The sequence below is a fragment of the Puntigrus tetrazona genome, chromosome 4 (assembly GCF_018831695.1).
Source record: "Puntigrus tetrazona isolate hp1 chromosome 4, ASM1883169v1, whole genome shotgun sequence".
Lineage (NCBI taxonomy): Eukaryota > Metazoa > Chordata > Actinopteri > Cypriniformes > Cyprinidae > Puntigrus > Puntigrus tetrazona.
In genome coordinates, this window is record NC_056702.1 from 724,733 (window position 1) to 742,232 (window position 17,500).

Below are 17,500 nucleotides of genomic sequence, written 5' to 3' on the forward strand. Positions count from 1 at the left end.
ATCCCCGACCAGCTGCTCTGTCTGTCAGATGGTCAGAGCTCGTGAAACCGAGGTGTTATGACACAAACGTACGCGCAAAAACAATCCTAACGACCCAAAGCCTCTGCTGAAGAGCATATAAACACATCTGTGAGATCCCAGAGCGTTAAACACCCATCACACTGCTGCCAGACAGACGCGTTCATTCACACGCATGCATTCAACAACAGCCTGAGAGTCTTACCTGCTCGGATGACGGCGCGGTCGAGGTGGACATGAAAGAGAGAGAAACACAGAGAGCAAACGTCTGGTTAGTGCATGAGTCCTGAGAGGAAGGACATCGCATCGGCTATCGGCTCGACACTGCCCTCATCTGGACGCACGCAGAGCTCACTGCAGTCACGTGACTCCTTTACATCTACAAACACAGCGGACCGTGTGAAGAACGTAATGGGTGCGGATTCGGGTGTAGCCAGTCTGCTGTTATGCATAAGTTTTTTATTTAATAAGTCTGGCTGTGAGTCCGTCAATTCAAGTGTGTTTTGTTTTGTTTTTTTCGGAATAAATGCAAATAAACTACACACAGACAAACTGAATAAAGTCGGACAGAAAGACAGATGGAATAACAGACATATTTAAACTAACTGTAATGCATTCAGAAAAATTAAGCAACTCTGTATGATTCTGCACTTTTTAATATTTTGTTCACTGATTTCTAAATGGGTTTAAACATGGTAAAATCGTACATTAGAACTACATAAACAGTTTTATCAACTTAAAATAAATCAGTATTTAAGTATATTAAATATTATATTAAACAAATACAACAAATATTATTATAGTTGTATAATATCTATAAATTTTTTATTCTTTTTTCTTACATTATATATTGTAAATCGTTTTATAATTCAAAATAATTTAATCGAAAATTCATCCAGACAAACTTTGAATACCGTGCTGATAAAGATTATTCATAATTTATGCATGTAATATCATATTCAGATATTACATGCATAAATGCATTCTGGAGCATCTACGTGAAATGTGCACTTTATTCACATTCAATTTAATTATAAATGCATAAATGCTTTTAGAGAACTGCCTAAACAAAGTAATAAAATTAGATATATTCATATTTAATAAACACAAAGGATGGGGGACTAATGGAAATTTGTACGGCCTTGTTGGTCTGCTTTTGTTTTTCCCAAAGGGATTAGAAGACAAATAAAAAGATAAATGATGCCCTCTGCTGGTCAAATGTTGCTAACAGAGACAGATTTGACAGAAGTAAGTGACATACGCTTTTTGCAGTCGCTTCAAATCAACATTTACTGTCAAAAAGGCTCTAAAGATATGTTTATAGTACAAGGGACAAATACTAATATTTATACGCTGCATTTACGGAGTAGAAACAGGCACATGCTCTTCCATGATTCATTTCTTGATGATAAAAAAACCCTTTTCTTCCTGATAGAAATGAAGTGATGACTGACTCATTAAGAGCAGGAAATCATCAGAAATGTTGATGTGTGGTGATTTCCTGAGCCAAACAGGTGGAGTGGGACCCGTTTAGTCACAGCAGTGTAAAATCTGCTAAAAATGAGCCAACATCCTCCTCCGCGGCTTTACTCAAAAATTACAGCACTTCTGCCAGTGCTTTGTAAGACCCTCCTCCTGTGATTTATGAATCACATTCACACAGCTTCACCGAGTCGAGTCAGACGAATCGTTCGGGGAGTTTGAATCCTTTCATCTTTGTCAGCGGTACGTAACACGCAGACACACTCCTGTCAGAAACGCAGACCCCGATGACACACACATTTCCCATCACACCCTGCAGACTGCGGAGAGAACAGCTGCTCAGGACACCGCCGGAATGTGCCGAACTCATCCAGCTAAATGAGCGGTGCGCTCGGAGCACACGGAAAAGACGACACCGACACATCCAGTGTCTGCTAGAGTCTTTCCATGAAAACATCCTAGTAACACACACACACACACACACACACACTCACACTCACAAGTGTATTATGTACTTGTAGATTAATAGTAAAAAAAAAAAAAAAAACTTACGCAAACAATATTAGATATATTAATATTAAATTAAATATTACAATATAATTAGAACAGATAATAAATATCATTGATAAAATATAATGTAATATATGTGTGTGTGTGTGTGTGTGTGTGTGTGTGTGTGTGTGTGAAATGAAATTTAAGTTACCTTATATTTGAAAAAATAGTAAGGATTCTGAAGTATTAGCTACTATTAATAAAATTAATAAAAAATCATTGTTTTATACAGTTTTGGATATTGCTTTACATTTCTAGTCAATACAATGTAATGTATTTTATATATATATATATATATATATATATATATATATAAACATTTTCTTTTCATGTCAAGTACACACACACACACACACATATATATATATATATATAGAGAGAGAGAGAGAGAGAGAGACACAAACACATACAAACACATACAAATACATATATACATATACACACACATACATATATATGTGTGTGTGTGCGCGAGTATATACACCAAATTCTAATTAAGTTAAACTTTCTATTTCTTTCTATATTTTCTATTATTTTCTATAACTTTCTATCTCTAAAAATAGTAAGGATGCAGAAAGATTATCTACCATTATTAATTAATTACTAATATTAATAATATACATTTTTCATATAGTGCTATATATTGGGATATTGTTGTGACGTAACATATTGCAGTAATAAACATGTAGTTTATTTTTAAAGCGTTCCTCTTCCCAGAAGAGAAAGCATGCTGTATTAAGATGAGTGATGATTGGCTGCTTCCCGTCTCATCAAAAGTCCCCCTTCAATCAGCACCAGCAACAAATCTATCTTTAGCTTTCCACATCCGTACATCACGCTTCTCTGATGCGAGCACGCAGTCGATCACTTCATGTGTTCACAACCAAGCCTGTGAAGACAACACTTTCTCAGAATCACATACGACGTGTGCAACAGGACAAAGAAACATGCATTAACAACCTAAATTGGTTTATTTCCCCCCCTTCTTTTAAACCGGTCTGCTGTGAAACGGGAGTCATTTACTGGCTCTTCTATCCGTCTCAGAAGATTCACATGAATATGTGTTTGCTGCAGGCTGTAATTCAGGGAGCCCTGGGCAGTTGTAAGAAGATAAATGACTTTAACACAGCTGTATATTGCAGGCCCTTTACGTAAGGTCTCTCGTCTCAGACATTTTACTGATTCCAGATTAGCCGAAATGAATAAACAAGCTATTAATGATTCGGACGTGAAGGGCAGCCATGATTCAGAGAACTAGACTGCAGTCAGAACCTCGCGAGCTGACTAACTAGACTGTATTTTGAGGGACCACAGGAAGGCCGCTCCAGAAGAAACACTGCACCGATCTCAGGTGTAAGACATGATTTGGCTCAATTCAGAAGCTGTACAATCCCAGAATGCACTGAGGCGGAAGCTCACCCATGACGTTATGTCTAATGTAATAACACTAAGGTGCGTGTATTTTCTGCTAGCTTAGCAACATGCTATTTTGAATCGATTATGAATTACTTGCACTTCATATGATAAGCTTGTAGAGCGTCTCAGATCAGTTTCAGATTCAGCTGCTAATTTAATAAGACACTTTCTATTACAGTATACATAGATTTTATTTTAATAAAACCACAGCACAGCTTAACCCAATTAACACATTTTTCATTTTATAATTTCATATTTGTACTGCAATCTAAAACTATTATTATTATTATTGTTAAACACTATTTTACTGTGAAACTGCAATTAATTGCTGAATATTTAATTTACAATTTATTTTAACTGAAATTAAATTTCATACACGCACACATACGTATTTAAACATTCATCAAAGTTGTCACAAAACCAAAATGGTCTTAGGGCAACTTAACATTTGATCCATATGAGTGTGTGTGTGTGTGTGTGTGTGTGTGAAAGAGAGAGAGGGAGAGAGAGAGAGAGAGAGAGGAGTGTGTGTGTGTGTGTGTGTGTGTGAAAGAGAGAGAGAGGGAGAAAGAGAGAGAGTGTGTATGTGTGTGTGTGTGATACAGAGAGAGAGAGAAAGAGAGAGAGAGGAGTGTGTGTGTGGTGTGTGATATATGTGTGTGTGTGTGTGTGTGTGAGAGAGAGAGAGAGAGAGAGAGAGAGAGAGAGAGAGAGAGAGAGAGAGAGAAAGGAGTGTGTGTGTTTGTGTGGTGTGTGATATATATATGTGTGTGTGTGTGTGTGATGTGAGAGAGAGAGAGAGAGAGAGAGAGAGAAAGTGTGTGTGTGTGTGTGTGTGTGTGTGTGTGTGTATATATATGTGTGTGTGTGTGTGTGTGTGTGTGTGTGTGTGTGTGAGATGTAGAGAGAGAGAGAGAGAGAGAGAGAGAGTGTGTGTGTTTGTGTGGTGTGTGATATATATATATGTGTGTGTGTGTGTGTGTGTGTGTGATGTAGAGAGAGAGAGAGAGAGAGAGAGAGAGTGTGTGTGTGTGTGTGTGTGTGTGTGATGATATATATATATATGTGTGTGTGTGTGTGTGTGTGTGTGTGTGTGTGTGTGTGTGTGTGATGTAGACAGAGAGAGAGAGAGAGAGAGAGAGAGAGAGAGAGAGAGGAGTGTGTGTGTGTTTTCAAATGGTTTCATTTCAGTTAAAAAACATCCCTAAACTGCAGCAGTGACATGTCCATCACTAGTTTCAACACCACGCCATCGAAAATAAACTAGTTGCATTGCAACACATCCCGCACACGCTTTCTCTCTCTCTCTCTGTCTCTCTCTCTCACGGTTGCATAAGACAGTCTGCAGCGGACGCATGTACGTGTGAGTGAATCAGAAGCGGGACGCGTTTCATTCCCGCGGCGGGCGACGGGGTTAATATCAGCTCAGAGCTACCTAACGCTGAACGAGCCGGCTCTTTTGCTCCATTGTGTGCGTCTGTGAGACATGGGCAGATTCCTGGAAAACAAATATTAATAACCATAACGCCGTGTGTGATTGTTCTCGTTCTCCTTTCAATCCGCACTTGGTTCTGAGATGCTGAAAGAAATCGTGTCATTTCATAACTGATTCGATCTTTCATCCGACTGTTTTAACCGAGCGGTTACGGGAAATTGGAGCCTACTGTGGGAGCCGCTCGCTTATTACGACGATAAAGTGGCTTAATCATAACACCGAGCGTCATTATTATCAGATTATGATTAGAGTATAATCAACTCTGATGACCATCCCCGCGGAAAGCTAAAATGATTATGTTGCATAAATATGTCTAATGTGAATCTGTTTATACAATTTATCAGATGATTTTATCTTGAACGTCTCTAATGTCACTTAAATGAGCATTCAGAGTGTTTTAATGCACAAAACAGGCACGAGTTAGACCTCAACGTCTTCCAAAGCAGAAAAGCAGCCAAATAAATAAAAAATAAACCTGTGAAAAAATAACATAAACGGATGAATAAAGAAAGAAATAAAAACTAAGCAAAATAAAATACAAAGCATATTAATTAAAATCAAGAAAATGGAAAACAAAACGTAAGAATAAACTTTAAAATGAATGGAAAAACAAACTAAATAAAATTTAATTCAAAATAAAGGAATATAAATAAAATCAAGAAAAAATTTAAAACAAAACTATAAAATATACGATATAAAAAATATATAATATATCTAAAATTAAAATACTTGAACTGTAAAAAAGAATTTACTTATTTGTTAAATAACAAAAATAATAAAATAAAGCAGGAGAAAAGTGGCCTTCAAGCAGGTTTGTAGGCTAAACATGGCTCTCCGCTGTGTTGTTTACAAAGGCAAAGTCTGGTGTGTTGAGTAGTTAACAGTGTGTAAATGTGGGTGTGGATCGACCCAGCGCTCTGGGATTACAAACTTGGCTGACGTGTTGCAAAACACCACGGCACGCTCTTCGGCTCAAACACGTGGAGAGTAAAACGCAAGCATTTAGAGCATGAAATCTGAGCAACGCTTAAACGCATCTAAAAACAACTCGCTGCTGTAAAGTTACTGTGAATCACTAATTAGTCATTTAACTGACAAACACACTCATGGCTCCCTTATCACACAAGTTCAATGCATTACAAAATCAGCAACAAAAGTTTGCTAAGAGTAACTAAATCAAAGATGCATACATTTTTAATTAAATAGTACGCTTAACTAATAAACCACACACTAACTTTATATATAAACTGCTTGCAAATATGATAATTAATAGACATGTAATTACATACAAATATTTTCTAAATATATATATATATATATATATATATATATATATATATATATATATATATATATATATAGCATGTGTGTGAAAAATTTATATATACGTTATATAAATAAAAAAATATTTTGCTTAATTTAATTTTATTTTATTAGTGTTGATTTAGTAATATTTTTTTTAATACTTCTTACAATAGAAATATTTTTTTTTTTCAGTAGTAGCAGTAGTACTAATAAGTACAGTAATGCATTTTGCAAATTTATATCCAAATTCATATCCAAATTTCAACCAACAAACTCTTATTTACCAGCCCAGATGTTTAACATCCACGTACTGTACATCGGCCGTCTGCTGGAAGTAAAGAGGTGTGTGCTTCAGCCGGCCCTTCAGAGGAGCTGAATAATGTCTTCATCTCTCCCCGGGGCTGTTATGTAAGACGGAGATCGCGAGCGTCGACTCTCTCACCAAACTACCTCCCATCATCCCGCACAGGTGATGAACGACACACAGATGCCGAGCAGCGTTTAGAAAACCTCCCATTCGTCCGTTCTCAAACACACAGTGCTCTCGTTCCCCAAAGTGTTCTCCCTCCATCATCAGCGCGTCCTGTCCCACAGCCGCACGAATTAGCATCGCGGTATTCATCATATCGCGGCGACGTCGCTGCAGCAGACAGCGGGATGGATGGAAACGCACCTGTTGCGCAATCAAGTAGAGGTACAGAAATGCCCCTCGTAAAGAGACCGACGCAATTTAGAATGAAGAATGAAGATGAGACGCGTCATCAAAATAATGATTTTTTGCTACTTATAGCATCTGAAATGATATCAATACTTTTTCCCACTGCACCAATACACTGATACGTGACAAGTTACACTGCTTTTGAAGTTGAGCTACATAAAGCTCATGCCACTTTATTTTGGCTAAAAATGGGTTACTATAAAGATTTTATTATGTTGTGTGCAAAGCACAAGCTAGTAGAATAGCATCTTGTTAATCGTTGTAGATTCCTCGAGGGATATTAAAAGCATTGAGCGATTTGGAGTGTCTTCACGCACAAACTTCAGCAGCATGTTAAACTGGACGTGTCAATAGCTATTCGCACCTTTGCACTGAATTTGTATTTAATCTACATGAGCAAATTAGCTTTTGGTGCGCACACACCTTAAGTCACTACGCAGAGAGAGTATGAACAAAAACGCCGACGCAAAACTTTTCCTCAGCGAATACACTAGTCTCGCGCTTTCCCCTTTAGCATGGAGTTGTCCATCAGAAACTGAGCCACAACATGGTGCAGAAATGAACATGTTAGAAGGTCGTTTCGCGTGGTATCACAAACACTGAAAGTGAACGCGCATGCTAGCGTTTGGACTGGAGACATGGGCTGAGTGTCTGGTGTTCAGCCTGTTCCTCCATGAATAAGACATGGAGACAAATGTTCTCACATTCAGTCCTGCCAGAGCAGACTCGCTCTCTAATGACTCATCTGAATCAGATTCATGTGCGTCTGTCCCTGAACTCACGCTAAACTGCTAAAATTCAACAAACATGTTTTTTTTGGTGATTAATATCACTTGTGATGCTAATATCTAGGTGAACAACGGCTTATATAGACTAATGGTGGCAAGCACGCTGATATGCTATCTTTGTTGATGAAAGTATCATTATTACTATTGTCCATCCAAAAAAAAAACCCTGTAAACCACCTAGAATGCTCTAGCAACCAGTCAAAACAACATAGCAACGACACTTAAGGTCCTAAACACTATGTAGTGAGCCTAAAAATCATAATGCAATCAGTCAAACCTTCGAAATAACCACAAGATGACCCTGGCCTTGGAAACCATGTAATGTAGCAACCAAATCAACCACTAGAAGACCCTAGCAACCAGGCAAAACACCCTAGCAACCAATCAGAACACCCTAGAAACCATATTACAATCAACCAAACCTTCTAAATAACCACAAAACCGCCCATACAACCAGACCAGACACCCAAGCAACCACCCAGAATGCCTTAGAAACTAAAGAGTACAGCCACCACTCAATCCTTGTTAACAACCACTAGAACTACTCAATAAGTCAAACCTCATTAACAACTACCAGAATGCCCTAACAACCATGCAAAACGTCCTAGAATCCCCAAAGCAACTAGACAAACATCCTACGTAACAAGGCACTAAAAACACTCCGACTGCTGTACCAATCAATAAACTGTTGCAACTAGTCAAACTCATTATCAACCACAAGAGTCCCCTAGCAACCACCCAGAATGCCCTAAAAACCATGCTGCAATCAGTAAACCTTCTAAATAACCACAGAAATGCTCTAGCAACCAGGCAAACACCTTAGAAACAACACAGCAGCCAGGAACTATTTGTTACCAACCACCAGAATACCCTAAATGCCCTAGCAACTACCCAGAATGCCACAGAATTCACAACGCAACTAGTCACAACTCATTATCAAGCACAAAATGCCCTGGCAACAAGCCAAAACACCCTAGCAACCACCCAGGATGCACAAGCAACTATGCAAAGCATTCTAGCATTACAGCAGTGACTTTTGCATTAGGTAAACACAACAGGGTTTCTACATCCAGCTTCACTTAATAATTTGTTCATTTAAAATGCGAAGCATGGATTTATTCGCATTAAACTAAGCTGCTAGCCAAGTCGTTTCAGCAGCGAACCCTGAGGACAAACGGAAGCCGCGCAAATGAAGAAGCAGGCGGCGCCGTTCAAAAGAGCCATTCGCTACCATCTACTTTCAATGCAAATGCCGATTATTCAGATTTATTTTTATTTATCGTCTGAAAAATTATGCAAATAAAAAAAAAAAAGCAAGCAACAGCTGATGCAAGACGCGCAAGAAGCAAAGTAAGCCAGAAGCAGCCGTCTGGAGAAACAACACAAACACCAGCCGTCGCTGCTGCAACCTACGGCTTTTACAGCATCTCTGAACTTGAGTTGAGCAACAACCATCTCGCTCTGTTCTCACAGAGGTAAAGAATGCAGAGCGCTTGTCTAATTTAACACACGGGATATATATATATATAGATGAGCATGTCTCTCCTTTCAGCGAGATTCCTCCAGCTAGGAAAGCCTGCAGGACACGTACAGACAATAACTCGCACAAAGGTGCATAAACGTGTCTAGACGCATTTTGAAAGAGTTGCGAAGGTGGCGAGCAGGTTGAGTGAGTGCGCGGCGTTCACAGACACGCTCTCGGGTAACCAGCGGATGGAAAGATCCACGCAAATAAGCGAACGAATGCCGGGGCTCCCTCGTGCTCCCCACCACCACCACAACAATGAACGTGTTTCTATGACACAGCAGTGCTGACAAATCCACTTTTGAAAAGCCGGAGCAGAGCGGAGCGGGCCGGAGTCACCCCACCGCCCTTCAGGAATGTGCTGGAAACATGACGGCGGCTCTCAAACGACCGGCCAATCGCGCAGAGGTGGCGAAGCACGCTACACGTGTGGGTGGAGTGAAAGCACTCGATGGAAACAATAAATATATACACACGCTGGGACCAAAACAGAAGAAGAAACACATTGAGTGAGTGGAGGAAGAACATAACTGATGCCTTAAAGAGACACTTAAAATGTTTGAAGGTCACTGCATTATATAAAATAATAATTACATATAAATAATAATGCATGTGTTTTTTACATTAATGATCATTAAATGGATCGATAAAAATGATAAAAGTAAATTCTAAAATAGCATGTAATTATATTTAAATACAAAAACTAAAATAAATACTTGTAAAATATAATAATTCGAAATGTATTTTATTTTTTTAATTAAATACATTTTGCATTTTAATTTTGCATATGCTGTAATAAGTTAGTTTTTTGGAAACAGAAATGCTTTGTAATATTTTATACCACTTTTATTAATTAAATGTGTCCTTGTTGAAGCATTAATTACTTAATTTTATATATATATATATATATATATATATATATAAATTAAGTAATAATAATAATTATGTATATGTGATGTTACATTTAATTTAAAGAACAGCATACTTTGCAAATCTCTCTAAATCATTCTGTAACTTGATTTGATAGTATTATTTTGTGATATGTTATATATATATATATATATATATATATATATATATATATATATATATATATATACACGTTTTGTGCGATTACGTGTGACTTTCACATCCGAATACTTTTTAGGACTATAAATAATCCAATAAGAATAATAATGATGAAAGTTGCTTTTCGAATAAAGCAAGAAGAAACGAAATCCCCCGAGGTGGATGTTTCAAAGAACAAACGGATGCTAAGCAACTACCAATTTGTGCAGATTCACAGCGCGTTTGTGTGGGAAAAACTAAATTTACACACATTAACGTCGCACAAAAAAGAAAAAAAAATTACGCCTGCCAGTCGGAAAACATTTTAATTATAATCGATCCCAGACTTCTAATAGTGAATGCTGAAGATGTGTATATAGAGATAAAACTCAACGGCAAGCGCTAGGCCACGACTCGGAGCCTACCTGTGCAGATCTGAATTACAGCCATTTAGGACTAGAAAAAAAAGAAAGGTAAAAGACTGTCGCAGGCGTTCAAGGACAACCGCGTGTGAAAGCAAGAGATGACATGAAATAAACATTTTCTTCCTCTGCTGCACACACACACACACACACACACACACACACACACACACACACACACACACACACACACACACACACACACACACACACACACACACACACACACACACACACACACACACACACACACACAGGTCTGCTAAAGCGGAAGAAGCGCTGAATATTAAACGGCTCACAAGGGAGGCCGTGATCACTCCTTCAGCAGTATGAATGGAGGAACTATTAGCGTAATGAGGGTTAAGAGTACATATTTACACTTTAAAGCATCTTATTTTCCCCCTGTAGTCCGTTTAGGAGGTTAGTCAAGGCTTCACGCCCCAAAAAAAAAACATAATACAGTTTTCCTGACCCTTATAATCACACAGACTGTCTTTGCTGAGTGGAAGAGCGATTACAATTAATATTTTATATTTTGACATTAATTGATATCTCATCTGATCACGTTTGAACATTTACGTATTTATTTGGTATTTATTATTTATTTCCACCCAATCAGATCATCTACAAATTCAAAAACAAAAAAGTCATTAAAGCCCATTAGATTCAAAATATTTCACGCAAGAAGCAAAATTATCTAGTAACTGTTACATTAATCAAGGTATGCATTAACCAAAAAGTCATTATTGCCAATTAGATTCAAAGTATGTAATGCCAAATCTATATTTTGATCTATTTAAAATATATATTCTAATATAGATATATAATACAAACAATTTACATAAAAAATTATAATAACACTCAATTAGACTGAAAATATTTAAAGCCAGAAGGAAAATATTTCCTAGAATGTATAAACAATCTAAGATCTATCATGAAACCCTTTTAAAAAATAAGACGCGTTTAATTTTAACCAAAAATTCATTATAGTCAATTAGATTCAAAATATTTCACGCAAGAGGCAAAATCTAGCACAATTTAAAAATACTAAGGGCATATTTTATGCATAATTGTATGTTTATCAAATTTAAAATATATAAAGCAGTACACTTTAATGCGAACAAAACCCCTGAATCAAACTTTTTGAATTAATTTGCTGAACCAATCTGAATCAGACTCCATAAAACTTTTTGCAGAAACCTAATTGTATTCCAACATTGTTAATATATCACCCAGATGGGCAGCTGAAGAGACTAAGTGTGAAAAAACTTTTTCTTCATGAGACACTTTAGTGAAACAAAGAGCCCGAGTGACTGTCTGTGAGCCGAGGGCAGTGTTAGAAGGACTCCTGCAACACATGGGCACAGAGCAGGGCAGCTGGGAAGCTCTAGCCGGGGCCCGCGGGCCCCCGAAGGGTCCGATCTATGGCCTGTGACTGCAGCGTCTCTCATGTGCGCTGTTCCCTCCAGCCGCGTCCATCTGTTGCTGCAGGGAGCTTGAGGTCTGTGTGATCTGCTGCTGAGAACAGCCTTCTGCTAACGTCTCTAGTACTGCTTTGGGTACTGTTCCTCTGCTGCCTTTGTGCACGCATATTATTATATCATATTTTATACTATTTACACCGTTTCAGTGCAAGCAGCTCGAGAGGGTTTCTATTTAAATGAGACTAACTACAATTGCAGGCAAAATAATAAGCAATTAGATAAAAAATAAATTATAAATTATATATATATATATATATATATATATATATATATATATATATATATATATATATATATATATAATACAAAACATTACATTTCTTTACAAACGTAACAATTAACGTTTGCTTCAATTATATATTTAATTTATATATACTATTTATATTATTATATGATCTCAAAACGTCCACTCCTATGTTTTGTATATATATATATATATATATATATATATATATATATATATATATATATATATATATAATTTACATATGCATATTACAGTAATGCATGCATTTCTAAATTAGATTATGATATTGTGTATAAAATATAGTATAAATGTCAACGTTTTTTATAAATTTAGTAAGCACTACTAAAAATTTAAATGGAGAATATAGTTTATAAATAAGAAATTATGCATTTATTGTAATGCTTGCACTTATTTACTAAATATGGTTCGAATCGATTTACTATGAAGGATAGTTTAAATTTGAACTAATCCAAATGAATCGAACCTATGAAGACAAGAAGAAATCTTGTTTAGAAAAACTAAATGTTCAAACTAGAAGTGCAACGAAATCCTTCCGATGTAATTGCAACGTACAGAATTAGCCTTCTCTGATGTGATGTAGGCATCCTAATAAGTTGAATTTGCCAGCGTGATGGGGCAGGGAAGCAGAACCGACTCGTTTTGCTGCTGTGCAAATTTTTTATTTTTGCCAAAGTCATTTGCATTAGCTGTGGAAAGCATTAATCTCTTTAGCCTTCAAAGGCCAGATCCAGGTCCCAGACCTCCCCGACGCTGTTCCACTGATGCCCGTCGCTCCGCTCCCAATGTAACGTGGAGAGAAAACTCTATTTTCTCTTTTCATGCCGTTTCTTTCTCGGCTGGGGCCTCGGGGCCACCGAAGGGACCGGCGGGACGCCCACACACACTCAAAAGACAACACTAACCTGCATAAACCTCAACGAGACCGAGAGGCACGCGGCAGAATACGCAAGCTATCAATGAACTCTTCAGATAATTGAGTGACAATCTGCTGTGACAGAACGTGTCTTTCACTAAACAGTCAACGCCGTGATGAGCGCTTTCATGAAGAGTCTGATAACAGCCGCCGAAGTGCTCGCGCCTGCGTTAACATTTCTAGCATTAAAATATCATATTGGTTTATGTATGTATTTCGCTACGCAGTAAAGTTTTCTGTTTTGCATCTACAAATATCCCCAGCGTCGGGAGGAGCTACCTAAAAGCTGCGCTGCTTCAAACTTTACTGTGTGTTTCGGTAGCATGAACGTAACTCAGCGTTTCAAAACAGTGTCAGCTCGGCATAGGTATTTATTTATAGGTATTTATATAAAGACAACATCACAAAAGTGCACAAAGACACCTGAAGTCACCTGAAGACAATGTTTTTCATACAAAGAAAAAAAAAATATGTAAAATTGTATGAAATTGTATTGTATGCAATTATCAAGAGCTTATACGCAGATATATATATATATATATATATATATATATATATATATATATATATATAGTTATATATATAGCAAACTAAATAGTTTAAAATAGTAAACTATTAAACTAGAACTGTCTATTATAATCACCACCCCATTTACTTTTACAATTTTTAACATGCTTTTCAATGCATTTTCACTGAATAAAAAAAAGGTTTAATGCGTTTCTACTGAGATGCGGTTCAACAAATGCTAACATCATGTATAGATGATTTGCAATATGCATTTTTATTTTATTAGTTTCATCACTGCAATTGAAAGACTGTTTAACATGAACCTAATAACGCACTAATTACATTAATGTACATTTACTGTAAATAAAGTGCAAAAACTGTTACCTAATGAACCTAACAGCCTTATTGTTTATTCAAGATATAATCTAAAATGAATATAAATATATAAAATGCATATAAAAGCCTTCCCAACTTTAAATATCACGACCGCTGGATGACAAACAATCAGTAAGAAAAATAAGATTTAACGTCAGTCTGAACAAAGTGCCTTATTATTGTAATCACATCCTCACCGAGTCTGTTGAGCGAGGCTGATGGCTCTTCTCGTCTGTTTTGCTTGGCCACAACCGTAAGTGTCTCTTCTAACTAATTGGGTTCAAATGAAGACCGATCCTTTATCGCTAGCACCTGCCCACAGTCGCGATGCCAGATGACTTTCGCGACGGACCGAGCGAGAACTGAGAACATTAGCGCAAACCTCTGGTCGCTCAAGCACAGAAAACAGAGCTGAGCTTAGCAAAATGGAGCGTAACAGAGACGGATAGCCCTGGCCTCTGAAAGAGACGCACCTCAGAAGGGCAGCACAGGCTAGACCTGATCTTTCAACCGCTATTAGTCTCTTTTTGCCTCTGCTCCAGTTTAGTCTGACCTCGCCGCAGGCCCATTAATGACCTCGTGTGGCGTTACTTCACTCTGGAGTCAAACGAGCTGTTTTAAGAGGCTTCGCTGAACTCGAGTCGATCAAACTACTAGCATGGCATCATTGTCGCATTCATTTTTTTTCTTGGACCTGTGTGTGACAAAGTAACAGTAAGAACCATAAATATTTATCGAGTCATCTCATTCAACGGAAGCTTGTAAGCTTAATATCAACAATAATGATAACACCAAGCCAGCGCGTGAATTGAAAGAAGTAGAATAAATATGGATAAATGCATCTGCCGAAGCTCTGAAAGGATGCAGAAAGCAACAAAAAGATTCAGTTTAAGGTTGGAGTTTATCATATATTTCAGCTGGCTTTCTATAGCTATCTATAGTTCTATAGAGATCATTTGTATACAAATATATATATACATATATATATATATATATATATATATATATATATATATATATATATATATATATATATAGTGTGTATGTGTGTATATATATTACATTATATGTATATAGATATACAATATATATAGATAAAAGTTACGATCGACTAAACAGTTCATTCTAATACATTTTGATTCAATGTAAAATTGACACGAACTTACAGAATAAGAGAATATCTCGCATTAAAAATATGAATCGTATGTAGGCAAGTGTTTTTATCACTGATATACTTTCATAGTTTGTGTTTAAAATTATATTTGTTTTTTCAGGTTTACTTTCAAAGTAGTAATTTTATTGGCGTTTAATTTTATTGTATATAATACACAATCGTTTTCGCTGTTTTAAATCCTTAAAACTATATTAATTTCCACATTTCTCCTTTTTGTTAATGTAGGCCATCTCAGTCAAATTTCATTTTAAATAAACAACCCCGATTTGGCAAATGTGATCCTTTATGATCACAGGCCTCAACTTGTATATTTGGCTTTAATGGAAAAGAAAACAGACATAATGAAAACGGTTTCATGAAATCTTCACTCGTGGAAAAAAATATATATTTTTCATTATCGGAAAGTCAAAAAGACTTTTGAACTATTAAGCTTTTTTTCATTAATCCAAAAGATCCAAGTATTGTTCGAAGGAGAGAAAAGTGAAGCGTCATTTCAGTCCTTTACATGCAACACCACCGCAGAGGCCCTGACAGGTGACCCGTGCCATAGAGAGACGCTTCCTGCAAGCTACAGATGCACAAACACAACACACTAAAAGGTTAACATGTTTGCGTTCTGTGATTTGGAAACAGGCTCTTCCTGCCAGGTGAGATTCATGCACTGCCTCGGCTTCAGCTCCAGGATTCAAAAGAGACTAAATTAGAGCTTTTCTTGCGAAGCAGCCGGCCAAGACACGCTGCCACTGCTAACACTCAAGACAAACGACAGAGCTGGGAAAAATCACACGTAATCCACAGCCCTGGGAATGCGTTCAGAAACCTGAGTCATGCAACAATGATATTTCCACTACGGGAAAAACTCAAGTATCCTTCACAATCGTACAGGCCTGAGACGAAGGGCATGACATCTGCCATTTAGAATTAATGACTACACTTCCTTTTATAGGGCAAGTAATGACTGCAATGTAAAAAGTATACAATATAAAAAATACGGTCAAAACTATAAGCAATAATACTATTAGATAAATAGACAATTATAAAAAATAATTAATCAAATATTAACTAATGTATTGGTTAATTTCAACAATTACTAATTATTATAATATCCAATAAAATACTGGCTAATATATAAAAAAAAAAAAAAAAAAAGTTACGATCGACTAAACAGTTCATTCTAATACATTTTGATTCAATGTAAAATTGACACGAACTTACAGAATAAGAGAATATCTCGCATTAAAAATATGAATCGTATGTAGGCAAGTGTTTTTATCACTGATATACTTTCATAGTTTGTGTTTAAAATTAGATTTGTTTTTTCAGGTTTATTTTCAAAGTAGTAATTTTATCGGCGCTTAATTTTATTGTATATAATACACAAGTAATGACTGCAATGTAAAAAGTATACAATATAAAAAATACGGTCAAAACTATAAGCAATAATACTATTAGATAAATAGACAATTATAAAAAATAATTAATCAAATATTAACTAATGTATTGGTTAATTTCAACAATTACTAATTATTATAATATCCAATAAAATACTGGCTAATATATAAAAAAAAAAAAAAAAAAAAAAAAAAAAAAAAGACTAATACTGGCTGATAACCAATATGTTAGTGATATAATATGCATCTCTACAACATACATACATTATTTTTGGATACTACTACTTATTAAAAAAAGTAATTGTTTACAATTAACAGTTAAATATCAAATAATAGCCGATACAATACATAAAAACAACTTTAATATCGGCTGATAACCAATATTTAATTATAAAACTATGCTTCTGTTATGAGTCATGATATCTGAAATCATTATTTCTGTTGTAGGGATGAACAGTATATCGGTTGATTATCAGCCAAAATTTGACTTTTTTTCAGGTACTGTATTAACCGATACTGAATATTTAACTGAATTATTAGTATTTATTTGAGGAGAACTGACTTTTAAAATATACTGTGCATCTCTACAGTAGAAATAATCAGATTTTATTCCTCATAAC

At 36.2% G+C, this 17,500-nt stretch overlaps 1 protein-coding gene across 11 annotated transcripts in view; it reads right to left on the reverse strand.

Moving 5' to 3' along the window:
* The window catches only part of plekha5 (pleckstrin homology domain containing, family A member 5), a 131,114-nt gene that overhangs the window by 81,285 nt on the left and 32,329 nt on the right, over positions 1 to 17,500 (reverse strand). Inside the window, exon 4 of one of the 11 annotated variants that reach the window (XM_043236474.1) lies at positions 2,706 to 2,941. The exons of the other annotated variants lie outside the window; for them this stretch is intronic. Coding sequence (XP_043092409.1) covers positions 2,917 to 2,941 — 25 coding nt within the window. The 3' untranslated portion in view covers positions 2,706 to 2,916. Of the gene's footprint in view, positions 1 to 2,705; positions 2,942 to 17,500 lie in introns of those variants that run through there. 11 annotated transcript variants of the gene reach the window in all.